This window comes from Eublepharis macularius, chromosome 16, assembly GCF_028583425.1.
Source record: "Eublepharis macularius isolate TG4126 chromosome 16, MPM_Emac_v1.0, whole genome shotgun sequence".
Lineage (NCBI taxonomy): Eukaryota > Metazoa > Chordata > Lepidosauria > Squamata > Eublepharidae > Eublepharis > Eublepharis macularius.
In genome coordinates, this window is record NC_072805.1 from 38,628,799 (window position 1) to 38,656,108 (window position 27,310).

The following is a 27,310-nucleotide window of genomic DNA, read 5'->3' on the forward strand; positions in this document are numbered from 1 at the left end:
CCATGCGCCAATTCACAAGTACAGCCAGAGACAGGACAAGCCATTCCGCTGCTTCAGGTAACACATTCCTGTTGTTACTTCCGAAACGGTTTTTAAAGGGCTCTCACAGGGCTCATCCAACTCCCTTAGAAAAAACTCTGAACCTGTTACGAGGTGACTCGAAAGTTCTCTCTGTGGCATCCCTCGTAAGAAGGCTGATGATGTTATGCGAGAGCCCTTCTGGTGCAAACTGAAAAACCAACTCTGGCTTCACAGGAAATTCAAGCCAAAAAGTACCTCTTAGAGCAGTTACTAGAAAGGATTGGTTTTTAGATTTTTAATAAGAATTTAGAAATGTTCCACATAGGCAATAAGTAACACAAAAGGATAGTACATGTATCAGGACAAATGTTGCCAAAAAAAAAAAAAAAGAGGAGATAATTTAAATTTAAAAACCGTTCTAAAGCATCATGTGCCGAGTGCTTCGCCTTCATTGTTGATCAGAACGGGAGCTGTTGAGGGTTCCTGCGTGTCTGGAAAAAATAAAATGGAACATAATAAAACCTAGCACAGCGATCTGTTGCCACCACTTTCCTGGTTTGGGCTAAGGAGACAGGCGAACGTCTTACTAGATTTCTGACTGCAATATTGTGAAGTCACATCAGCTCTGCAAATATTATACAAACTGATCTTCCATCTATTCAGTCTTATGTTCATTTATTTAAAATATTTATAGACTGTCCTTTCACCCAAATAGGGTCCTCAAGGCAAAAAAAAGGACCAGAGTTGAAAAAAAATACTGTTGAATTAATACTTGAGATAAGGTATCAAAATCAAAAAGAGTCCAGTAGCACCTTTAAGACTAACCCACTTTATTGTAGCATAAGCTTTCGAGAATCACAGTTCTCTTCGTCAGATGCATCTGACGAAGAGAACTGATTCTCGAAAGCTTATGCTACAGTAAAGTGGGTTAGTCTTAAAGGTGCTACTGGACTCTTTTTGATTTTGCTACTACAGACGAACATGGCTAACTCCTCTAGATCTATGAGATAACGTATGTTAAGCATGTCATTCTATCAGTCACGGTCAGGGCTTTTTTTCTGGGAAAAGAGGTGGTGGAACTCAGTGGGTTGCCCTCGGAGAAAATCATCACATGGCTGGTGGCCCCGCCCCCTGATCTCCAGACAGAGGGGAGTTGAGATTGCCCTCCGCACTGCTGAGTGGCGCGGAGAGCCATCTCAACTCCCCTCTGTCTGGAGATCAGGGGGCGGGGCCACCAGCCATGTGACCATTTTCAAGAGGTTCCGGAACTCCATTCCACCGCGTTCCTGCTGAAAAAAAGCCCTGGTCACGGTAACGAAGTGTAAGGCAGGCTCCTTGTATTGCAGCTGAGGCTTAAGGGAGCTTGTCTACAGCCACCTGGCAGAGCCAAGATCTGACCCTAGACCTTCTTATCTGTAGTTGAGGTTCTTGGCCAAGTTTTGTTGGGTCTGTGTGTTACTCTGGAGGGCTGATATTCAGAGCCTCATATTCAGAGGTAGCCATTCTCTGGATAGCAGTGCTAAGAGACGACATCAAGGGAAGGCTGCCCTCTTCCTTGGCCCTCCAGGGCAACTGGTGGGCTGCTGTGTGAAATAGGATTCTGGACTAGTTGGAATGCTGGTCTGACTTCTTACGTTCTTATGCAACATGATCCTTATATGGGGGCTGCTTCAATTTACTCCACGTGGGGAAGTTGCTCGTTCATGTGCAGTTCTGGTGACAGCCAGTCTCTGTAGGGATGATGATATGTGCTCTGGCTACTCACCATCCGTCAAGTCAACAGAATGGTCCCCTGCATCCGGTAAACAGACTGAAATCCCCATGGCTTTACGGATTCCGTGCGTGCTCACAATGTCGCCTGGAGCAACTTGCTGGGCGAGTTCTTTCAGATTGTTGGTCACTCTCTCCGCTGGAAAAGATACAATAATAAAAAGGCGTGACTATATTTAAATGGCTCCTTTTGCGAAGTGCCCAAAAGCGACCTGAAAACCCTGCAGCTGGATTACACAGAACTGTGTTTGCTTAACATTACAAGGTGCAAAAACTCACCCCTCTTTCCCCAGGATTGGAATTCTAACCATGCTGATTACGTGGAAACAAGCTGTACTGAATTCAATAGAATTTTAATAAGCACGGTTGTGGAGGCAAAGGAAACCCTGAGACTTTAGCAGCACAAGGAAGAACGCACTTTTAAACATTTCTTTATGATGCAAGCTCTTCTGATTTACAAAAAAAAAAAAATGTTTCAGTGTGGTAGCACGACTCATCCATTTACTGGCCAAAAATAATGGCGATAAAGCTGTGAGAATGAGATGCTTATTTCTGCTGCTTGATCGTTCAGTGGAAGATTGAAACAGCCACTGAGGAAATACTCGGCACAGAACCCTTGGCAACGGTGGGGGAAGAGGGGGGGGGGAGTTAAGACCGCAGCTTGTCCGCACGAGGAACGGCATGGACTGAAATTGGCTTTGGGTAATGGAAAACCCACCTCAGTTTCTTAATTTGTCAAACTAAAAGTGCAGTTAAGGGTATAGGAGAAATCCTGTGTTTGGATTAGGAAGTTGCTACTGGACTTCTTACAAACCCAACACAAGAAAAAAAGTTCTATAACAATTTACTGTAACTCAAGGTCTGAAGCAGTTGATGTTTCGGGGGGGGGAGGGGGAGGGGAAGGATAGGTAAAAACTGACTGCCTTTCAGTCTTCCCTCAGTGTTTCTAACTGGCAGTATGATCCAGGAAGTGGGGCATTTCTGAAGATACAGAGCTGAACTCACCCAAATGCATCTCCTTGTAAGACGGACCCAAAAGGCAAATCATGTTAGGAGGTGGTTTCGTACTCAGCCGTTCATTCTGAGCATCTTGGAGCTCCCTGAGCAGTTTTGTGGTTTCGTCCAGTTTTCTCTGGAAGACTTCTGCTTCTGTTGGATCACAAGGGAAAACAGATGCGTGTTCATGCTGTAGCACACGTAACAACGCAGAAGCCAGCCGAGTTGGAACATGCTAGGAGACCTTGTGGGCATTAATTCTACTCACCTTCCGACTCAAATTCCTCCATGGGCAGCCCGAAATTGGTCACGGCTCTCAGAGCTGTAAGCCTCTCCTTGCTAAGAGAGGAGTCCAACCTACTGGATGGTTCAATTTCTATGATCTGTAGATGGCGGCAAATACAAGCTTTTAAATTCCAGGCAGCAAAATGTATAAAGCACGCTTTAACCAATGCAGAGAGTTTCAGGTGTGTAGACGTGTTGGTCTGCAGCCAAAGAGCAAGATTCAGGTCCAGTAGTACCTTAAAGACCATCTAGATTTCCAAGCTCATACCCTGGAAATCAAGTTGGTCTTTAAGGTGCTATCGGGTGCAGATCTTGCTCTTTAGCCAATGCATGTGGGGGTGGAGAGTGCCCTCAAGTCATGCCTGACCTGTGGCGGAGATCCTGGTGGGGTTTTCATGGCAAGAGACTAACAGAGGTGGTCTGCCATTGTCTGCCACTGCAACTCTGGTTTTCTCTGGAGGTCTCCCATCCGATTACTAACCAAGGCCGACCCTGCTTAGCTTCCGAGATCTGACGAGGTCAGGCTCGCCTGGGCTATCCGGGTCAAGGCAACCAATGCATAATGTATGCCAATTGTGTTTTTAGCAAAATAAAAATTCTTCAAGGCCTGCGGTAACACCATAGTTACCACCACATTCATTCCCGACTCTCTAATATGCAGACCTAAAACGATGTAGATGATCTTAATACTAGCTTGCCTATCAGTAGTTATGTGGATATTTCTCAAGTCTTATGTGCTGACCCCCCCAAAATCTCAAAGAGGCCATAGGAGACCTTACTCCAAATATCTCCCCACATATTTGCCACTGGAAGCTCTGCAGGGATGCAAAGCGTTTTGTGGTGTTTAGACTGCAAGACGAGGACTGGGGAGTTTCAAATCTCTGACCTTAAGTCCAGTCATTTTGTCTCAGCTTAACCTTCTATCTCATAAAGGGGTTGTGAGGGTAAATGAGACGAGGGGATAACCATATAAGCTGCTCTGAGCTCTTTGGAAGAAGGGTTTTTTTTTTTTAAAAAAGGACTAACTAACTAACTAAAGTGGATCTCTCATCAGTACAGTCTTGTCTCCTGCCGTGGAAATGCCTCTTCCTTACCACAGGTATGTTAACTAGCTGAGCAACTATCTCGCCAATGGGGTGAACTTTGAGGGAGTGAAGACTCAGGAGATGTGGAATAGCCGAAACACGTTCCTTGTAACAGTCCAACTGTGCAATGGTACAGGTGCTGGAAAAGCATTTCTTACAGCTGCAAGATTTGATTCCAGTAGGACCTTAAAGACCAACAAGATTTCCAGGGTCTAACTGTGCAATCCTAAGAAGAGTTACTCTAGACTAAGCCTATTGATATCAATGGGCCATGTCTGGGAGAACTCTGTTTAGGACTGCAAAGTAAGCTTTTGAGAGCCGAAGCGCCCTTCATCAGGGATCTCCAACCCCGGCAGTTCTGCTGCAGACCGAACCTCCATCCACCTGGAAGCTTCTTATAACTGAAGGCTTAACGAGATGTCGCAACAGGTCCAATTTGTAAAGGTTAGTGTCTTCCCTACAGCTGTAGGAGTGAACATCAAACAAATGCTAGACCAATCAGCCGCTCCTGCCCTAGATGAGAGGGCATAATTTGGTTGGTTGACTTGGCAACAGCCGCTCCAATGAAACCTAGCCCCACAGCTTGCTTGCACTTGACTGTTTCAGTAGAATGCAGAAAAGCATCACCTCCAAGTCTTTTGCCACGTCTGTTCTTTCAGGTGGGCCTTCAGCTTCATCTGCTGCCTGTAAACGGAAAAGAACCCAATAAGGTGTACGATACCTTACTTTAAAGTTATTTGCCTGGATTCAGTAATACTGCAGTTTACTGGCATAGGTTGTTCCAAACTTCTCTTAGTTAGATTGTTTCATTCTTTGCAGCTTTTTTCTGTGCTCAGAGGACAATTTTTGTCCCCTTCCACCTGCGCTCAAAACTGCCTCCACTTACAATAAAAACGAAGCTCCGTCACCATCTAAACAGTGGCCTGCAAACTAACCTTCCTTAAAGGGAGATCTCACAAGTGGGCTGGATCCAATCAGCTTTTCCGTTGGTCCAGTTTGACCACCAGAAAGACCATGGTAGGGATCACAGGACCGGTATGGACAAAAGCCACGTGGGAAGGAAGCTGTAGTAAGATTTGTGAGATTCAGCGAAAAAGCGGGCTGAATTCTACTCAATGTCTGCTTTGCTCTGACACTCCCAAGAGGAAACCAGTCAAGTAAATTTTACAAAACGGGTTCAAAAGTTTTGCCGGTTAATCTTGGTGTAATCTTCCTTTGCCGCAGTCTTTCTTTTTTCCTTTCAAGAGAGTAATTGCCAGGTTTCAAAACGATCGTCTTTAAATTAATGGTGTCTCAGATTATATTTGCTGACATGGGAGGTGTTTCCCTGATCAATGAATGTAAATAAATATTAGGGTCCCACAAACCACCCCATAAAACATCTGCCAAGAAAATGTCGTGATGCGACATCCCCCCATGGGTCAGTAATGACTCGGTGCTTGCACAGGGGACTTGCCTTGACTTTTTTTTTTAACCCGAGAGAAGAACATGGAAAGCAGTGGCCTGGGTTCAGGGCTGCACATACTGGTCACCCCAAGGGGTTAAAGGAGAAATTAATGCATACACTTGATATTTTTTTAAAAAAAATATTCTGCCTCTTTTTAATCACCAAAACATTGAGGCAGGGAAGAAATGGGTCAGGCTAGGCCAATGGGTGGGACCCTTATTGTACCCACCTCACCTGCTGAGCTGCAGGGCATAGCCTAAGAACAGAAGGGCCAGGTGAGCCAGTGAAGAACAAACACCACTCTTCCCCCGCTCCCTTTCCCAATACTGCTTCTGAGCAATCACACCTGGCTACAGGTTCCTGCCTCTCCCTACACATTCTTTTACACATATAAGCCCAGAAGCAAGGTCCTTGGGTAGAAACTTGCAACGTGCGCGTTCTTTCACATAACATGGGACTGTCTGTAGGGCAAGGGAATGGATCTAATGTTGTATGAGGCTCCTATAAAATCCGGAAATCCGAGATGAGTTCTAGGCTGAGAGAGAGAAGAAATCGCCATTATTAACTAATGTGGACCAGGATTTTCTAACCCTGTTACAAGCTGGTCTTTCTCTTTGGTGGGAAAGATTCTACTTGGGCGCTTGGTTAAAAAAAAAAAAAACATTCCAGCTGCTCCTGGAATGGTTAATTTATTTGAAACAGTTGTTGGTTCTAGTTTTGTGGGTCAAGGGAGCTTTTTATTTGTACCTTTGCGTTAAGAGAGAAACAGCTGTAAAGGCCACGTTGGAGAAAATGGCTATAATATTTCATACAGGAAGCTGACTCATTGTGTAAACTCTCCAGCCTCAGGTACGTTTTTTTTCTTGTTGCCCTTTGCAATATTTCACTGTAACTGAGTCAGAAAACTCTATCAGATGTGCAGTGATAGAAATCGTCAACCTATTTTTCCAGACAGACGGACCAACATGCTAGAAGTCAAAACTGCTGCATCGAATTCGGTGCTTCAGGTACCGCTAGTGTCCCTGATCGGAATTCTTTGCTGCTGGAAGTAGGGCCTTCTCAGCTATAACTTTGATGCTGGTGCCCAATCTCGTTTTGGGAAGGAATTAGAATTGTTCTGTCTTGTGTTTGCTGAGGGGTGGGGGAAGTTTTCTGTAAAGACTCCCCCCACCCCACCCCACCCCCGGCTCCTACTAGCTTTCCCAAGCTGGATTGTTCTTTGGTGGTTTTGCATTTCTGAATTAGCGGGAGCCATAACGCATTTAAATATTTAATCATTTGGGTGGGGCGGTGCTGCAAGCTGCTTTGAACATCTGCTGGAATAGGGCCGCACTCAGAGAGGCTACAGATGAGAAATGATTGAACAGTAAATGTCTGTAGCGGACGCACAATCTGGCTGGCCGCAGCAACTAAGCAGTGACCTAGGGAAGGAAGTAAAATTCCTGTCAAAAGGATGCAAACTATAGGGAAGATGGTTGCTCACTTGTATCAAAGTCAGTTATGGTAACCATTTGGTTAAATGGATGTGGGTAGCTATACACCTTTTCAGTGTGACCATCACAATAGGCTTGGACTTCAACGTGGAGGAAAGGCTGCTGTGCAAAGTCAGCCATAGCGGTAATGGAAAGATGCTGAGTGTTAAACAGAGTTTGAAAATACAGACCCCTACATAACTCAGCCAAATCAGCATCTCAAATTCCCATGACCATGTAAGTTATGTAGTCTAAATGCATTGATTTGGATCTAGTGAGAGGGAGGGCAGGAGGCGTTACATCAGTGCTTGGTTCTCAGAGCCTCTTCTTACACGCCCAGGGTAAGGCCAATCTCAGCCTTGGGGTCAGGTAGCAATGTTCCCCAGGCCAGTTTGGCTAGGGATCCTCATGGGAGTTTTGCCATCTTCTGGGCATGGAATAAGAGTTAAACAGTGTGTGTGTGGGGGGGGGAGGTATTTGGAAATTTCCTGCATTTTGCCAGGGGTTGGACTAGATGACCCTAGAGAACCCTTCCCACCCTGTGATTCTATGGTTCCAGTGATGCACAAACGGAAGTGTAAGCGAAACTGTGCAGCTCCGCTCACATAACATCTTTTACAACAGCTAGTGCCTTCCTTCCTGTATCTTACAGTGCTCCAAAACTGATTGTACAACATTTTGTACGGGCAGAAAAATTGCTCGGGATAAGTTATGTTTAACATAGTATAAGGGGCTGGTAGAAGTTTTCCCCCCCACACTTCTGCAAGTACCCTAGCACATGCAGAAACCTTCCAGTGGATCCAAACCCTTAGTTTCTGGACTATTTTGTGAGCCAACTGAAGGTTGAAAGAGGAACAGACCCCGCCCCCAGCACTGTATTATCGATCTTCTTAGTGTTCCGACTTTCAATGCACCATTTACAGAGCTGTGCACAAACAGTCTTACCGTCTCTAGTTCTCTGAGTGAGCGAGAATGCCCTCCTTGGGTCAAGACATCCAGCAAGCTGTCGGCCATGACGTAGGGGTAGTCTTGAGACCTCGCTAAAAACTCGTTAATACTAAAAAAACAAACAAAAAAAAAACCAAATAAGCGAAATGTAGTACCAGTTTATGGAAAATAACCTGTGTATGTATTTACAGTAACTTTCCCTACGATGTATCGAATGTCAACATGTGTTTTGTGCCAGATGCACACAATTCAGGCTGTACTACCTGCACTATTGGGCACAGGCAGGAAGGAGGCTGATGGTGGAAACTGACAGGAAGAGGAGGGGAGTATTTCCATAAATAAATAACATGTGACCTGACATGGGCCTGTGATACATCCTTATAAAAGACTTGCAGACCCCTAGTCTGCAACACTGATCCAGACGGTGGTTCTGAGCCACCTGCAAGGAGCCTTATTCCTGCCTAAGACGACTTCTTTCAACTTAAATCATTCTTCTGTTGGAGCCAAAGGAAAGGGCGGGGTGTGTGTGTTATAAATATTTTAATTTTTTTAAAAATCGTTGCTCGGTGGAGTGGTAGGATGGGGGGGTCGGATCCATCCCATTCGGTACAGGGTTACAGCGAATGTCCACAGAACCAAATGCATAAAGGAGGTAACCACCAACAAGGGATAAGATACAATAAAGCGCAATGTTATAATTCCTATAATTTTTTTTTGTATTTTATATCAAAAGTGCAAAAGCTACTCATAAATATACAATAAATAGATTCATATACACTATCAAAATGTATAGGAATACTGTCCAAGTAGTAATATCCAGTAGTGGTCTAGTTCCGGCTGTAAAAGTCCATTCAGATTCTTTCAATCAAGCATAAAGTAAAGTGTTTTCTGTATATTTTCCATCAATTATATAATGCTGTAAAGTCTCACTGTTCATTATGAATACTTACTTGATGTACTGTGCGTTTAAATCTTAAATTATATCATTGCACTTTACTGTATCGTATCCCTCGTTTATGCTTAGCTGTATCCGAGGGTAGCTTCTTTCTTTGTGTAACTGTTTTCCAACAACTGTGGCAGAACATGGCCTGCCCTCAACCCCAAAGGGGCTTTCTTAAGATTTGTCCAGCAGAAGTTTAGGCCGATGATTGCAACCAGTACCCTGTCAATTAAGGAGGAGGTTGGTGGGAAAAGATCTCCTTTCCATTGTTGCTTGCGGCTGCAGGCACATGTCCTGGCAACAGAATCCAGGGAGCGGGAGGAATCAAACTAGGATTTGTTTCTTGCTACAGGTCAGGAGGTCAAAAATGTAATCTCATAACTGATGAATTAGATTATTTAAAGTGACCCAGTGCAAATAATACAAAAGTTCCTATAAAGTGCAATGTACAATCACAGAGGCAGAGAGATACATTTACACATAAGTTGCAAAATGCGATGAACGAACAGCCAAGGATGAACATAATCACATGGGCAAATAAGTCCATTCAAAAAGCTCTTATCAGATTCCTATGCAATCACATTGAGGAAATTCCTTTATCTTATAGGAGCAATGTGAATGGAGAATTCACCTAGTATTCACAAGGAATCCCCGAACAATAAGTATCTGCAGCTCAATCTGAAGAGTTTCTAAAGGCTATTAATTTTCTTTTTTCTTTTTTTCAGGCGGAAACAACTTGAATACAGTAGTCAAGGACCCACAGACCTAACATGGGACCAGCTATCAAAACGCTTGTTTCCAAAACTAAGCTTCATTAGGGGTTGTCAGACCTTGCCACCCTGCATCTGTAATGAGATAGTATTCTAATAAACTTTTAAAAAGCCAATTGGAGCCTCTCTCTCTTGAATCATATACTACAAAGGCGCTTACCAAAACTGGCGCTTTGATATTAAGGGAGCTTCTTTCGTTCTACAGGTTAGGAGGTAGCATTAGGAGAAAATGCTACCTCCTAACGTGTATGTAGGAATGCTTGGAACCACGACTTAGCCTTACCTGTTCAGTTCACGTTATTTTGGAGAGTAAATTCTAGGATTTGGTAGAATGTTAAGAAGGGGATCAAATGAGATTCTCCTCGTCTCAACTGGTCAGGAATGCAAATGAAACACCACCTGGGAGGAAGCTGTGGATTCTTGTGCTAGCTGGAAGCCAAGCACTTTCCCTGGATGTTAAGGCCTCTAAAATGAGATTTTGGTTTCACTTGAGCCCCCAGAGCAAAAATAAAGGTAAGTCTGTTCATTGGCTGAATACTCACTTAAAACCCCCTTGATTAGAATCTTCCCCATAAGTGGAGTAAATTAAATCCGAATCGTCCTTGCTGATGTTTGCAAACGTAGAGTCGTAAGCTGGAGCGTAGGAGCTAAAAGGCCCATAATTCAAGTACATCACTGTAAGAAAAACAGCAGGGAATTAAATTCTAACATTCAGCAACAATACTGGCCATCATCCAAACACTTTAAACAGTGCATTATCGCGTTCCATCATGCAAACTTTCTCTAGTTTAAACCTAAAAGCTTCTTTAAAACTGTTTTTCCTGTCGTAGTAGAGAAAGCCTGTTCTACACAGGCCTCTAGAGGGCAGCCGGGGAAGTACAGTCTGTCCCAGACCATGACAGCCAGCATGCCGCTGGTTTCCTTTGAACGCAACCCTCAGGTTTTGTGGTCATGCTGCTACATATCCATACGCAGTACAGCAGGAAGGGATGCTTTGGTTTTACTGACATGGGTAGGGATGTGCTTAGAGTCTACAAACCACCCAAGTCCTCCTCACACCACCTTTCTGGCTATACCGGATGGGCTTATGTGGGTCTTTGCGCAGTAGAACAGAATCCAAGCATCAGATACGATTTTCATTTGATAGACCACAGAACTGGCCCAGAACTGTTGAAAGCTTCCAGTTACTGAATTGAAATCAACACTTTTATTAATGCCATTTCAAACGCACTTAATTAAAATTGCAGAGATACAAGTAACCATTACTTCCGCAAATCCGAATCAACTTAACAGACTGTCTGCACGCACAAGTACCCTAAACCCGTTTCCTATCATTTAAAACGAATGCAAACATTACTTTGTCAATCTTTATATTACTTGGTATAAACTGAGGTGTGCAAAGCATAAAAGATTCAGAAAATTATTTTTGTCTTGAAGTTGTTCGCAAAGACAAGATTTTCTGCTGATGCAGGCTGAGGATATATTCATTGCCGAACAAATGAGGTCAGCACTTAGGTGAATTTTAAGTGCTTGCCTAAGAAGAATGTGCAAAAGATGGGCTGGAAAAATTAATTTCAGTTAAATGAGGAGACTCTTGCCATTTTAGATCAGGGTGCATTACAGGTTAATCAAAAAGAGTCCAGTAGCACCTTTAAGACTAACCAATTTTATTGTAGCATAAGCTTTTGAGAATCACAGTTCTCTTTGTCAGATGCATGGAGGGCAAAAAGAAACTGGTCAGATATAGAGGAGGAGAGGGGAGGGCGGAGTAGATGCAAACAGCTCCTTCTGATATGGAGATCAGTTAAGGAAATCAGTTACCTCTGATAATGAGATAACCATTCATAGTCCCTATTCAGTCCCAGCTTGACAGAGTCAAATTTACATATGAATTACAGGTTAATGTTTTTGTAAGCATCATATTAGAGTTAAGAGGACAGCCTGTCCCTGGCCCCTAATCCATCCTAGTTTGGCTCCTGGATAAGATCCATAGTCAAGAGAATCAGGAGCTTGAAAGAGCTCTGAATCCAAGCGACTTGTCATTTTACACCCAGGAACAGGAATTACACGCCTGAACACAGCAACACTGTGCTCTTCTGTGGCTTTGGCATGCCTAGTGGCGGAGAGAGGACTCTGGCAATATATCTTTGGGACTCAGAAGATAACCTCTTTTAGTTGGTTTCTGATAGTGCAATTCTAAACAGAGTTACACCCCACTGAAGTCAACGGACTTAAAAGGGTGTAACTCTGCTTAAGGCTGCAGTGAAATGGAGGGAAAGGATATACTGGGGACACTGGAGCTGCGGAAGAACTCATACAGAGTTAAAATTGTTTTAAATTGTTGTAAAGCTCTTTGACTACTTTACAGCCGTAAAGCAGGATATAAAACCGAAAAACATCAAATGAAAAAAATATATCTTTTTTTTTAAACTCCCCAAAGCTTATTCCCTGTATCAAATATTACACAGTGGTTAACACTCACCTGGAGTAACCTTGTTCCTTTTGTCTTCTTTGAAACCTTGTAATGTATTCACACCTGACTGAAGCCTTCCAGACGTCACACCCAGCTTGGCAGAATTAGGACCTGTTTCTGGCACCGAACAGAAAATAAGAATATGAACCAAAAAAAAAAAAAGATAAACCACTATTTCTGAGGCTTTATTTGGCACAGTATGTGCAATCTCCCAAGTATTCTCAAACATCTGGGAGTTTTTTCTCATATAACAGCTTTAGCCCTTGATTTGACTATGTGCTGTTATTCATTTTTATTTACTTATTTAAGGTATTTATAAACCTGCCTGTCCTCCAGCACAGCTGGCCCATTAAGCCACCGCAATGACAGGTCAAAGTTTTTTTCCTCAAGCTTGCCACCTTTCATAAGTGAAGAGGCATAAAACTACATAATATAGCTTGCTGTGATGTCATGGTAAACAGAAGTGATCTGTAAGCTTATGAACATATAAAGCTGCCTTACTCCCATTCAATCTACCCGTTCATTTAGCCCCAGTGTAGTATGATTGGCAGCAGCCCTTCAGCATGTCTTCCCTATCCTTGCTGACAACACTCGAACCCAGCTCCTTCTGAATAAAGAATGTGAATTCTATTTTACCGTTAGCAAATGGATATGGAATGATCCGAGATCATCATTTCCATCTTCAAATGAAGGCTTTTTGTGTTTTATGAGATTAAAGAGTCTTTCTGGGTATTATAAGCAGGAAGAATGCAGCCAGCCTCAATAGCCTTTCCCCCCTGAGCCTCTACAAAGCATAGAAACCCATCAGTAATACACACCACTGAGAGGAAGGATTGTTAAATAACTTATCACATGAATTACCCCCTGCAATATTTTCTGCTGGATTAAGAAGTCCCAGGGTGGTTGTGCCATCAGGTTTTCTTCTTTCAAACTCGCACTGAAATAAAGATCAAGCTATTAAAACCAGTCTCCCATGTGTAGCCTACAAAAAAGCCGGCATGAGAGGACTATACATAATTTAACAGGCTGTTTTGCTTATAGCTTCAATTGATGGGAGTTACAAGACTTGATTCAGATTTTTAACAGCGGCGATCACGGTTGCATTAAATCGAGAGGGCTTAAAAGGACTTAAGTGAGGGCAGATCACACCCAAAGTTATCTAGCGAATGGGCATCGGTCTATGTCTCTAGACCTGAGTGTTTGCAGGTCGTCTTGTTAATCTTCCTCCGGATTCTCTGATGATACGTTCAATCAGTTCCTGTTCCCTCTCCAAATTACTGTTCCTTATTTTTTCTTCAAGCAGCTCTTTGTCTTTCCTGAAAAAAAGCAAAGAACTGTAAAAGCACTGAATTAAAATTCCACACACATTACTGTGTTCCTTCAAAATACACAAGGACACTAAAGAGAATTTAAATGACTATTCAAAAGTTTTCTGGGTTCATGCAGATGACGGTATGGGAATGGGCTTTGGGCTTGTGAGAGCAGTGTGACTTAACTAGCTTATTCTACTTTAAAGCAAGCTGCAGTTTACCATTATGTCTGAGAGGGAAAACTATGGTTTGTGCTTACTCTCAGAATTAAGATTGAAAATCACAGTCTGACGCTGGTTTGCAACCCTGGTTTAAAAGGCTAAGCACAAACCTCGCTTTGTGGTTTGAATGTAATGGCTTGCATTAAAAGTAACTCTTTGTTTCAGACATTTTTAGCCCAGCTTTCTCCTGTGAAAATGGGTGACGACAGTTTTTTTAAAAAAAAATACAAATTCACACCAATTTAAAAACAAAAAATAATTAAAATAAGGGATAATGCAGTAGAAAAGACACATGCTTGGCACTCAAGTGGGCAGGAATCTACCAGAAATCTGCCACCTTCTATATACATATTATCCTACTGACAATTCATTTAGTTTGTTACTTATAGTCTGCCTTTCTTATTGAAACTCAAGGCAGATTTCACAGTATAAATCAATACATCTGTGATTCTATGTCATATCACAAGACACTAATTAAATTTGTACCAGCAGTCTTAATGGAAAATAAAGAGAAAAAAATTCAGAGAACTTAATGAAGTTCAATACTATTTTTTAAATTGTTGTCAGTCTGCTATAATATTTCCCCCCTGGCAGTTCTAGCAAACAAAGGGTGCACTAAGAGTATGAGTGGGGTGGAGAGGTACATGTCAATTCCAAAAAATGTTTTAGGGTATCACCTCTTGCTCCTGATTTTGCTGAAATGAAAGAAATACTCAGCCCCTGTGATGTACTTTTTGTGTTCTTTGCTGGGAGTTTTAAAGTCTCTGATGTCTGTTTCCGTGGAACCTGAGTCTTTCCCAAGGCCATCATCATCTTCTCCGCCTGCCTGTAGATCTGTTTTATCTTTCTGCTTTCTGCTTTTTTGAAGGTCTGCCATGAAGTCTATACTCTGTTTCAAACTCTGAATTCGTTCCTAAAATAAAACAAAACACACCTCATTAAGTTTTTAAAAACCCATCTGATTTTTCAATTAAAACTAGCAAATCACAGTGAAAATGTGTGCATTAAGCTCTTCAGGGAGGGAAGACGGCATGGTATAGCCCGATCTCATCAGATCTCGGAAGCTAAGCAGAGTCGGTATTTGGATGGGAGACCACCAAGGAAGACTCTGCAGAGGAAGGCAGTGGCAAACCACCTCTGCTTCTCACTTGCCTTGAATGCCCCTTGCTGAGGTTGCTGTAAGTTGGTGGTGACTTGATCACACGCACGCACACTCGCAAGCTCTTAAGAACAGCCCTACTGGATCAGACCAATTGGCCACCAAGTCTAGCATCCTTTCTCTCAAAGTGGTCCAACAGGACTCACAAGGCCAAACCCTTCCCCCGTTGTTATCCCCTAGCAATTAGCGGTCAGGGGTGCAATGCACAAACATAGCAGAAAAGCTGGTCTGTCTTTCTGCCCGGTCAGGGCCACGAAGGTGGCTAACCATTAAAAGCAGAACAACTGGGTGGCCTTGGGCCAGTAACACATTGTAAGCCGATCCTACCTCACAGGATTGTTGTGAAGTTAAAACGGAGCCATTTTGTCTCCCCAGTGGGGAGAAAAGCAAGATATAAATGACGTAAATAAATTGTAAAACTGCTTTAAAACTACATATATAAATATATATATATAAAACGATATATAAATACATATATAAAAAATACATATATAAAAAACGAAGCTCCGGCAATCAGTCAGTCTTCCATGCCCAAACGATTCTCTTTCCTCCCTCTTGACTTTTGTTACCTGGCTGAGTATTTTCATTCCCGAATGCAACAGCTTTTTTGCTGCCTTGCAGTAAATGGTCTCTGGTTTGTTATACACCATTGCATTAGTGCACATCAGTTTGAAGTTGTCCTGCATCAACAGAAAGATGAAAGCGCATGAGCAGAAGTTTCTAGGAATGTTTTCTATTTTCCTTTTTAAAAAAAGTTGTCCAGTAAGTGATAAGCACGTTTTCATAATCAAAAAGAGTCCAGTAGCACCTTTAAGACTAACCAACTTTACTGTAGCATAAGCTTTCGAGAATCACAGTTCTCTTCGTCAGATGCATGGAGGGCAGAAAGAAACTGGTCAAATATAGAGGAGGAGAGGGGAGGGGAGGAGGAGGGGAGAGGGGATGTAAACAACTCCTTTGATATGGAGATGCAAACAGCTCCTTTTGATGTGGGGATCAGTTTGCTCCTGTAAAGGTTCAAAGGAGTTTGCCGTGTTAGTCTGTAGTAGCAAAATCAAAGAGTCCAGCAGCACCATCAAGACCATCCAATTCCACTGCAGCACAAGCCTTCGATAACCTGAGTTATTTTCATTTTCACGAGACACATGAATTACAAAGGCCGTCAAAGGGAAGGCATGAAGCAGCCACGCTCTCCTCCGCTGTGCCTGGATCCAGAATTTTGTATAGATTTTGACTCATGGAAGCCTCCTTGGGTGGAATCTGCTTTTTGATTGATGTTGAAATACATTAATGGCTTTCCCCTTTATATTTACTTACTTACTTAATTGAATTTATATTCCACTGTCCCCACAAGCAGGCTCAGAGCGGATCACAACAATATAATAATAAGCACAATAATAAAAACATGGAAGCAGAAAATGTAAGATCATCAAGCAGTAATACACTACTTTAAAACAGCTGCACGCATATTGCACCACCCGTTCAGCCTAACCAAGTCCGTAGGGCAGGCTGGACAGCTACCAGATGGATACAGATTTGGGGTGGGGGACAGCCACCATAGGAACACAGTGCGGAAGCCTGAGCTGTAATACAACGATCTGGTCGATTAGTGTTTTGGGACAGACAGTAGCATTTATTCAGGCTAAACCAGAATCCGAACACAGACATGAGGGAGCGTAAGGATGCTGACTTAGCAAACCAAACAATGCTGCCTGCTCCATCTTTCCCCGTATCAACCCATAGATTCATTACGGAGCTCTCAGAAATTCCTGTTCTCAGCTGCCCCACCCTCATCCCCACCCCAGCCCATTCTGTTTTGGTGCATTCTGAGGCATTTTCAATCATTGTCCCGTCGTTGTAGGAGAGTCTCTTTGTGTTCTTTGCTGGGGGTTTTAAAGTCTCTGATGTTGGTCCAGGGGGGTCCAACTCGAATGGTCTTCCACGAGGCTTGCAAGACCGTTGTGTTGAAACAGAGCATCCCTCAAGGGGCACTTGGCCTAATCCTGGACAGAATGTCATCATTGCTAACGGGCATTAAACCTGCACTGGCAATGTCTTCTGAAATTTCTGGGAACTCCTTCACTGAGGAGTCAAAATTCAGAATAGAGCTCCTTGGGACATTATCCCAGCTGAGGAACAATGTTGCAGTTTATAAAAGGGTTTAAACAACAACAACAACAACAACGAGCCAACAGTGTGAGTAAAAAGGAGGATGAGGAGGATGCCAGGGCAAAAGTAGAAACCTAAGCTAAAAGTTGGCACAGGAAGCAAAGCTCTTCTTTATTGATTTCTGGTTTGTTAAAGAGGAGGAGGATGCCTACCCTGGTGGTCACAGGAAGCTGTATTTTGTCCTTGCTTCTTAACGGGAGGAATAATCTACTCCTCGGTCAAAGATGCCTTCCTTCTCCAACTGAGAATGCTTTGGATGGCGTGCTAATAGACAGCAAATATGTATTGCTCTGTGTTTTATGGGACCTATGGCTCTGTACTGTGATTCTGTACTACCTCTGCATCATTTGGGTCATGTTTTGTAAGCCACTTTGAAATAAAACAGGAAAGGTGGGATATAAGTATCTTAACTAAATAGAACTAGGTGGCTGCCTGAGGGAAGCTGTCTGAGTCATTAGTTGGATTGTTCTTTGGTGGTTTTCCTTTTCTGAATTAGCGGGAGCATTTTTTTCAAGCCATAATGCATTTAAATATTTAATCATTTGGGTGGGGCGGTGCTGCAAGCTGCTTTGAACATCTGCTGGAATAGGGCTGCACTCAGAGAGAGGCTACAGATGAGAAATGATTGAACAGTAAATGTCTGTAGCGGACACACAATCTGGCTGGCCACAGCATCTAAGCAGTGACCTAGGGAAGGAAGTAAAAGAGTATCTTAACTAAACAGAACTAGGTGGCTGCTTGAGGGAGGCTGTCTGAGTCATTCGTTAGAACGCATGTGCAAGGTGGGGGTGACGCCATCTTGATTCCTCAAATGCAATGAAAGTGCATTAGCCAACGTGTGCGGAATTCTACCTGCTAAAAAATCAGTGCTGAATACACTTAATTTTAAATTCAATAACACTTATCCTAGAAGGCAAAACAATAAATCCAGATACCTTTGCTTGTGTCTGATCTTATGTTTAAATAGCAATTAATTCATTTACTACAGTGGTGAAAAATCAGTGAATTACCTTTTATAAGGATACATTTTGCTGATTATGAAACTCAGTTCTATTCCCATATTCTGCTCATCAGAACCTATAATGTTACCATAGAGTTTCAAGTGCAACCAAAATATTTTTGGCTGCTCGCTTTTTCAAAAAGCACATTAATTTGGCACTGGTAAGTTTAATGTTAAAGAAAGCCTCCAGAAAATTGACACAAAGGAATTGCTTTTTCCAAAGACAGTGAATGGGAAACACAAAGCCAGATGTGCCAATTTTTGATTCCGTGTGTTCATAAACTATGAAAAGTTTAGCCCCCAAATGAATAAAATATTGGGGGGGGGGGTAACCCTGTACAATTCAAATGCTAGCACCGGTAAGTGTCAATGTTTAATCCCCTCTCTGCAGTTGAAATATAAATTAAAAGCACCTTTAGTTCTTCTATAGACTGGTATCCATTGTTCTTGATCTTCTCTTTCATGGTACTAAAATCCATTGGGCGTTTAATGATCATGGAGTAGCCGGGAGCAATAAAGTCAGTCACAGGAAATGAAAAGAAAGCATTTGGATCCTTTCTGTTAAGAAATGAAAAGAGGAGCCTTTTTACATTTGATTTTTTTTTATATATCTAACAAAGAACAGACAGGCCGTACTATTAAATAGGAGAGAAGACTCCAGCTTGAAAGAAACCACTGAACTGAACTGAAACAAGAAAGAGTTTGCTCCAATATGATCTTGCATTTCTTCAAAGTGGCAGGGGTTACTTCCTTGCAAGGACAAATAATTTTTTTAAAGAAATGCTGGTTAAGTTATTGTTAAAATTCATTTGATATTTCTAAACCAGAGGTATCATATTTTTTCTGCTTTTTTCAAAACACTATGATATATCTGAATATCAATAGGAGGGAAAGCATTATGCGCTAGGCCTCCACGCACCTGTAAAAGAGTACTCTCTCACCTCCAGATAAAGTCTTTTGCATGAGAACAGCAGTCTCTCAAGACAGCAAGGAACAATAACACACACTTCCTGCTAAGTTCTCAATCACCTCTAGCCAAGTGAAAGCCACAACCGATCCCTGGCGCATCAGTTCCTCATTCTAAGCTCAAATGTAGACAACTTCATCGAACTGGTCCGACTACTGAGACGGCCAAACTTACATCTCTGATTAGGGAAAAGTCACCGGATAAATATATTGATACCTGGATACCTTTTACTGACTTTTTGCGGGAAACAGAGGAAAATGAACTGATGGTTTGTCCATTTGAAGATTAAAAGCTAAAGAAATATATTTTAAAGGGAAGAATGATCTAATGCCTTAGGGCTAATTTGGGATTAAAATATTATTATTGATGGTAATGGCAAATTTGAAGTGAGGTTATAATTTGTAGTATGTATACCTCTTTTCACAGAGAAAATTGGTACTTATTCCTAATTCTTATTTCTAATTTTATTGATTATTTTTTCTGTCTTAGTTTTTTTTCGTTTTTGTGATTTTTTAAATTAACCTTGGAATAATTTTTTAATAAAAACTCTTATTTTAAAAAAAACTGGTCTGACTTTGAGTCCAATTATTGCATCCGCACACAGGCCGTAATAATGAAATTTTCATTTAGCACACTCCATAGCCAATTAAAATGAATTAATTCTTATGAGGATAGGGAAGTTTTAGAGGAATGAATACATTTGGTGGGTTTTCTCTTGCCAAAATCCACGTGTTTAAAATATTATTTGTTTGCTTTCTCAGTAAATGTGTTTGAGGTAGCACACATCTTTAAAGCACCACCCAAATGCCAACAACAAAAGAAATGAAAACAACTTAAAAATCAATAAAAGCCACAATCAAAATGAAAAAAGCTCTCAATCTAGACAACAAGCTGCTTTCTCTCATTGAGGTCTCATATAATCCGAAGAAGAATCCATGACAAATCCAAACAAAGTGGTTCATGAATCACAACCTAGTTATGAGTAGAAATGTATTTTCTAAAATCCCTTAAACAGATTTTTAGCTTATAAAGAGTAAAAATTACTATACAATTAAGGTTATATCAAAAACATTTTTTAAACCAGCCACCACAATGGCATGGCTGTTTTGTATATTGCCGTTTTCACATGCATCCGTAAGATCACGGGACGAAGCGTCTTCCTAGTGCAATTTATCAGCATGATCCCCTTTAATGGAGCGATGACGTCAGAAATCGCGCCATTAAACGGGATCATGCCGGGAAATTGTGCTAGGAAGACGCTTCGTCCCATGAGTTCCACGTGATGTTCCAGAGGCTTTGGCTGTGTGAAAACGGCCTATATTTGCTGTTTTTGCAACAGCTGATAACAGCATAACACAACACACAACACAAAATTAAAAAAAAAACTTAGAAAGAACACGCGCATAGCCCTTTTCAGTGTTCAACCAATTAACAATCCTTGTCAATTAAAATGGTCTACATCTTACAAGAATTCACCTTTGCAGCTGTCTCACAAGTTGGTTCAAAGCTTCTTGAAGTGGTGTCTGTTCCACTTCTAGACAAAAACGACAAATGGAAATAAATGAACACCACACACACAAAACATCCCATGATCCCTAAATCTCACACTCTAACGATACAGTTTTGGATGAAATACTGACTTGCCATTCTAAAAGGATTCACATATGAACAGTCCACTTTCCTCTGTTATAGTCCAATCCCAAGCACAGTAATAAAATGCATCAAAGTCAAGAAGCTTAGAAGGTTGTGTTTAGGACTGCACTGTTAGTCTTAAAAAAAAAAATTAAATGTGATTGCTCATTCTGAAAATCCCATTGTTTGCCAGAGTCCCAGTCTTGTCAGAGGTTTTCAATTAATGGTTCCAAATAGAAACTTAATGTATTTTTAGAAATAGAAAATTATAAACATGGTTCGCTTTACAAAAATAAACCCAATCAATTTCAAAACAGGGTATTTAGATTCTGGTCAGTTACATATTTTAACTAATTTTATTTCCTTTATACCCCACCTTTCTTCCCAATAGGGACCCAAAGTGGCTTATATCATTCTCTTCTCCTCTTATTTTATCCTCACAACATCAACCCTTCGAGGCAGATTAGACTGAGGGTGTGTGATTGGCCAAAGATCACCCAGTAAGCCCCTAGGCAGAGGGGAGATTTCAACTTGGTCCTCCCAGACCCTAGTCTGACACTCTAACCACTACGCCACACTGGCTAATAATAAAGGGAAGGGGAATAGCTACTAATGAATTAATTTTTGTTTTATTTTGGCACAAGTTTCAAAATATTGCATGAACTATGCTTGTAATTTTTTTTACTGTAACTATGTTATCCACTTAAACTTCAGACTTAATATAAATACATCTTCTTTTTACCTTCTTGTTTTGCTAAACTGCTCGCCAGTGGTTTTTCTGGGGGCAGTTCCAGCCTTATAGTGTTTGAGCATTTCAAGTCTCTCTCGCCTTCACTTTCAGCACGGTCTCTGTCTCGCTTCTTTTTATCCTCCTGAGTACAAAAAGATAAGTAAAATTACTTAGTGAAGCATAATTATGAACAGCCACACTGTTCTGGTATTTATGTTCACTCGAGGTGGATATTAATTATGGGAACGGTGAAGATCCACACCGATCTATTCTTTATGTGCTGTCTCCACCTACTGGAAGATAACTCTAACTCAAGGCAATAAGAGGATCCATTGTATTTTTGAAGAACACGCGACCCGTGATAACAGCTAGGATCTTGACAAAAACTGTAGTCTCCCAGCTATAGTTTGCTGAAATGAACAATGCAGTATTTAGGCAAGCAACCCACTCCATTAAAATGCTATCATACACTTTCGATATAAAATCGCAACCACAACTGTGTTTCCATTTCAGAATCATTTTTATAGTTCAGCACACTTGGCAGGTATGCCGATAAGCGTTAGTATTATGATAATGGACCTCTTTCATCCAGTCAGCTGGGTAAAATAATGTACAAAGTTCTTGGTAAGAAGAGATCTTTGTAACTCATCCGATGGATGTGTTCAGGAACTTCAAACAGGAAGGTACAGTTTAGAAACCTTCTATTTGTACAAGTTTATTACTAATTAATTCCTCTGTTCTCGCTACAATGCGGCCTTTTCACCATGAGGATAAGACTATGGAACTTCTTCCCCCAAGAGATAAATCTTGTCCTTTCTATGGTGATGTTCCACTGCCAGGATAGCAATCTAAGAGTGTCTTTGGAGATCCAGTAGATCCAGAGGAGTTAGCCGTGTTAGTCTGTAGTAGCAAAAATCGAAAAGAGTCTGGTAGCACTTTTAAGACTATCCAACTTTACTGTAGCATAAGCTTTCGAGAACCACAGCTCTCTTCGTCAGATGCATGGAGGGTAACAAGAAAGTGGTCAGTTTGCTTCTAATAATAAAATCAGTTACTTCTGATAATGAGATAACCATTCATAGTCTCTATTCAATCCAAGCCTGACTGAGTCAAATTTACATATGAATTCCAATTCAGCAGTTTCCCAATGTTTTTGAAAGGTTTCCGTTGAACTACAGTGCCCTTTAAGTCCTTGATGGAATGTCCTGATAGATTGAAGCAGCCAACCTTTGGCAAAAGAATAAATGGACACAAATCTGACATTAAAAATGGCAACATCCAGAAACCAGTGGGAGAACACTTCAATCTATCAGGGCATTCCATCAAGGAATAGAGACTATGAATGGCTATCTCATTATCAGAAGTAACTGATTTCATTATCAGAAGCAAACTGATTCCATTATCAGAAGCTACTGATTGCATCTACTCCCCCCTCCCCTCTCCACCTATATATCTGACCAGTTTCTTCTTACCCTCCATGCATCTGAAGAAGAGAACTGTGATTCTCGAAAGCTTATGCTACAGTAAAGTTGGTTAGTCTTAAAAGTGCTATGGGACTCTTTTCTATTTTTGGAGATCCAGGCTAGTGTTATTGATCATCTGCACTTCCACCTGCTTCTCTGTTTATTTGGCCAACTGTTCCGATTGATTTTGACTTTTTTATCCCTTGCTAATGATTTCCATGTTTGTAGTCTTATGTTTGTGGATAACAACTGTTCATTGATCTTGTTAGCTGCCTTCTGGACTGTCTGATCAAAAAGCAGATGATTTTATATATAATTTAAAAAGTGATAACCAATTATCTGCAGATAGCCATCAAAGACCCTAACCTGGATAGTCCAGGCAAGCTCAATCTCATCAGATCTCAGAAAATAAGCAGGGACGGCCTTAGTTAGTAATTGGATGGGAGATCTCCAACGAAGACCCGGGTTGCAGAGGCAGGCAATGGCAAACCACCTCTGTTAATCTCTTGCCTTGAAAACCCCACTACGAGTCGCCGTAAGTCAGCTTTCACTAGATGGCACTTTCCTCCACCACTAGCCATCAAAGAATACTAATGTCAATACTAAAGTTAATACTAATATTGGCTATCAGAGAATACTAATTAATGTTATGAACTAGCTCTTTGCTTTGTTATGCCTGCACTGTGATTTCAACTTTTTTATTTCATATTAGTTACAACTGAATCATTACTTTGCTTCTGATTTAACCCGCCTGGGATCAGTGGTTTTCTATGTATAAAATGTTCTGTATCATGGGCGTAGATTAATATTGGAAGTGGACTGCTACTGCAATTAATCATCCTCAGGAGATTAAAATAAAGCATTTTAGCAGAAATTACTGCCCTTGAATGCTGAACTTTTTATTTGATACCGAGCACAAATATGCCCAGAAAACCATAGAAGCCGAACTGCTAAACAAGTGTGCAAAATCAGTTGTTCCTTCTGAAATGTTAAGTTAACTGAATAATTACACTGCAAATTCATCTGCACAAATAAATGAACACATGAAAGAAAAGGGGTAAGGACCAAACACAAGCAAATACTTTTACATTAAAAAAACCCACCCCACCCCAATGTTCTAGAAACTACCTTGACTTTTCTTTTTCTTTTTTCCTTTTCTTCTCCAGGCACTTGCTTTTCTGCTTTCTTCCTCTTCTTCCTTTTCTTGTCTTTGTGTTTTTCATGTTCATTTTTGTCTTCATACAGTACAGGATCGGGTACTGAGCTCTGAGTAGAAAGTTCAGCGATTTCATTTCCTCCCACTTTTAAAACAAGCTTTAAGGGTTTCTCTACATAGTCTTTGAAGGAGGACAAGAAATGAGAAACCTGGTTAACCCAAAGAAATAATTTGCAACGCTTACCTGAACAGAATCAAGATAAAAGCGCTACAGATACTTCAAATTACAAAGATTAAATTTCATGTAAGTTTAACTAAACAGCATAGCTATATAGTATAGCCACATATAGGACACATGGAAAAAATCCTATATACTGATGTGAGATCTATTGGGAGTATACTGACTAGCAAAAGAAATAATGTCTCTTATTTAGGTTTAATTGATACTGAAGCTCAGAGGAAGAGAAGGAAGGAGAGAGAAGGAGAAACGTTATGTATTTAGGCTAAGGGAACTCAAATATGCAATGTTCTTTATTATTAGATCAAAGTATTGTTTGTTTATCTCCCGAAACTATTACAGAGGTATTGTTTACATACTTATTGTTTGTATAAGATTGTATAAGTCTCAATTTAATGTCTAATCTAGAATCTGTATAATCTTTTTACTATGCGCTTATTTTACTATATTTTTTTCTTTTAAATAAAAGTATTAAAGAAAGAAAAAGAAAAGAAAAGAAAAGAAAAGAAAAGAAAAGAAAAGAAAAGAAAAGAAAAGAAAAGAAAAGAAAAGAAAAGAAAAGAAAAGAAAGAAAGAAAGAAAGAAAGAAAGAAAGAAAGAAAGAAAGAAAGAAAGAAAGAAAGAAAGAAAGAAAGAAAGAAAGAAAGAAAGAAAGAAAGAAAGAAAGAAAGGTCTCTTTCCCCACACAGACAACCATGCTTATCCAGGTTAACTGGATCCAATCTCAGGTCCTTTAACAGATGCTAGCCAGAAAAAGAAATTTGCCAGTTAAGAGACTGGCATAATGCAATGATTAAGAAAATGAATTTTGAGTTCAAAAGTCAGAAGTTTATAGGCATGTATATTTCAATTGTTCATAGCACTTCATAATATATTCCCACAGCCATATGTGCAACTGCTTTGTAAGGCATGGCACATTATCCCCATATTGAAAAAAGAAATGAGGTATAGTAGTTACACACACAATATGACTGAGAGATGTAAAAAGAGCAGTTGGAAAGTAAGAGCCAGTGGTTAGAGTTGACTCGGGTTCAAATCTTCTCTCTGCTCCATCACTGACAGTGCAGACTTCAGCAGTCTTAAGCAGGTATTACGCCCAAGAAACTGTTCATAAGTAGGGTTGCCAACCTCCAGGTGGTGGCTGGAGATATTCCAGAATTATAACTAGTTTCTAGACTACAGAGAGGAGTTCCCCTGGAGAAAATGGCTGCTTTGGAGGGTGGGCTCTATGGCAACATACCCTGCTGAGGTCCCTCCCCTCCCCAAACTTCACCACCTCCAGGCTCCACCCCTCAAATCTCCAGGAATTTCCCAACCCAGAGCTGGCAACCTTAGTTCTTAGGATTTCACTGGACGCGTCCACTCTCTGTCAGCCTACCCTACCTTGCGGGCTCCTTGTGAGGATAAAGTGGAAAGGAAGAGCCTCTTGGGGAAGGAAGGAAAAAGATAAAAATGAGGCAGATTTTGAAAGGGGATTCTCACTACTCCTGAAAACTACTCCCCGCCCTTAAATTTCTCCCCCTCCCCAATTAGCAGCTACTTTCTATGAGATGGGATAGGGTTGCCAGCTCCAGGCTGAGAATTCCTGGAGATTTGAGGGGTGGAGCCTAGGGAGGGCGGGGCTTGGGGACCTCAGCGGGTTACAACCCCACAGACTCCCCCACAACAAAGCCGCCATTTTCTGCAGGGAAACCAATCTTTGCAACCTCGAGACCAGGTGTTATTTTCCAGCCGCCACCTGGAGGTTGGCAACGCCCCAGTGAGGGGGTCTGCTGAGGCGACATTTCAACGGAGACGTGTGACGTCAGAGACGCTACGTCTCCGAGAGGCCCCGCCCACCACCGCCTCAGATCGGCTTCCCCCCTCCCTCACAGAATTCGCTCCCCTCAGGGCTAAACCGCCGCCGCGCTCTTAAAGGGGAGGGCGCCACCACCCTCCAACCCAACCGACCCTGCTTAACTCTTAAAGGGGAGGAGGGCGCCTGCGCTCCGGCCGCCCTCACAACCAACCAACTAACCTCGCTGGACAAAGGGCGGAGGGGACGGAACGGCCTTGCCTTCATACGGGTACTTGTCCGCCTTGTGCTTCTTGTGCTTCTTGCCCATGGCCGTCCGGCCCGGCCCAGCCGCTTCGCCCGGCTCTCCCTGTTTGTGTTTTGGAGCGACGGCGAAAAGCTGGGCCCGAGCAGAGCGGGGGCGGGGAAAGGGAGGAAAAGACGACGAGAGGGCTCGGCGGAGAGCGGCCCCTCGGCGGCCAGGGCGACGGTGGCGGCAGCGGCCCCTGGTGACGCCAGAGAGGTACTGCATACGAAGGGAGGTATGAGCACGTGATCAAGAGTTTTCCTTTTAGGTTGCCCACTTTTGTGTCTTTTATGCCCTGTTTTTCTTTTAACGGTTTTGGGGTGGGGGGGATCTTTTGCTGACTTTTTGTTACCCCCCACACTAGGACTGTTTTATGTTTTGATGCCTATGTGGATATTATGGGCTGCCCCAGGACAGTTCTCATTTTAGATTTGTCTACTTTGTGCCTTTTATGTCCTGATCTGCTTTTATAGGGTTGGGCGGGGCATTCTTAATTGACTTTTAATTATTAATATGCATGTGTGCATATTATGGTCTGACTCAGGACAGGTCTCCTATTAGACTTCTCTGTTCTGTGCCTTTTATGCCCTGATTTGCTTTTATGCTTTTTTTGGAGGGGGCATCTTTTATTTTTATCCCCCCCCCCACACATGCATATTTTTATGTTTTTATGGGTATGTGCATGTTATCACTGAGCTTCAAGGCGGATTACATACCGTGAGTCAGTACAGTCAATTTCAAAGACATTTTGATAAACACTGTAATAGGAGACATAAATGCAAGTTTGCCAAGGTTTAAAACCAACAGAAATCCAGTGCAGATGGTATGATTTGTTTTTATTGTTTTGGTTTTAGTTGCGAGCTGCCTTGAGCAGGTCTGAAGAAGCTGGTTAGGGTTGCCAGATCCAGGTTGGGAAATTCCTGGAGATTTGGGGGGTGGAGCCTGAATAGAGCAGGGTTTGGGTAGAGAAGGGACTA

The 27,310-nt window shown here is 41.8% G+C and overlaps 1 protein-coding gene across 3 annotated transcripts; it reads right to left on the bottom strand.

Annotated features, from left to right (window-relative positions):
• Positions 1–301: 301 nt before the first annotated feature.
• Positions 302–26,470, bottom strand: BRD7 (bromodomain containing 7). Of its 3 annotated transcripts, none has more exons than XM_055000663.1 (17): positions 26,270–26,470; positions 23,987–24,195; positions 21,408–21,537; positions 20,510–20,567; positions 18,480–18,624; positions 15,467–15,577; positions 14,470–14,651; positions 13,400–13,523; positions 13,069–13,144; positions 12,217–12,324; positions 10,277–10,409; positions 8,022–8,133; positions 4,785–4,841; positions 3,056–3,170; positions 2,797–2,940; positions 1,787–1,930; positions 302–512 (listed from the first exon to the last, which is right to left on the bottom strand). In XM_055000663.1, the coding sequence occupies exons 1-17, from the start codon at positions 26,355–26,357 to the stop codon at positions 448–450; spliced, it is 2,001 nt and encodes a 666-aa protein (XP_054856638.1). In that variant the 5' UTR covers positions 26,358–26,470; the 3' UTR covers positions 302–447. The 3 variants fall into 3 exon arrangements, with proteins under 3 accessions (XP_054856638.1, XP_054856637.1, XP_054856636.1); XM_055000662.1 differs by having other exon boundaries at positions 12,217–12,318; positions 14,416–14,651; XM_055000661.1 differs by having other exon boundaries at positions 14,416–14,651.
• Positions 26,471–27,310: the final 840 nt, after the last annotated feature.

Excerpts from the sequence above, each read along its gene's own strand:
- BRD7 (XM_055000661.1), bottom strand. The coding sequence starts at position 26,357 with ATGGGCAAGAAGCACAAGAAGCACAAGGCGGACAAGTACCCGTATGAA. Across the intron at positions 3,171-4,784 it reads ACGTGGCAAAAGACTTGGAG|ATCATAGAAATTGAACCATC; the intron begins GTGATGCTTTTC and ends CGCCATCTACAG. Across the intron at positions 513-1,786 it reads TTCTGTTGACTTGACGGATG|ACACGCAGGAACCCTCAACA; the intron begins GTGAGTAGCCAG and ends TATTTTTTCCAG.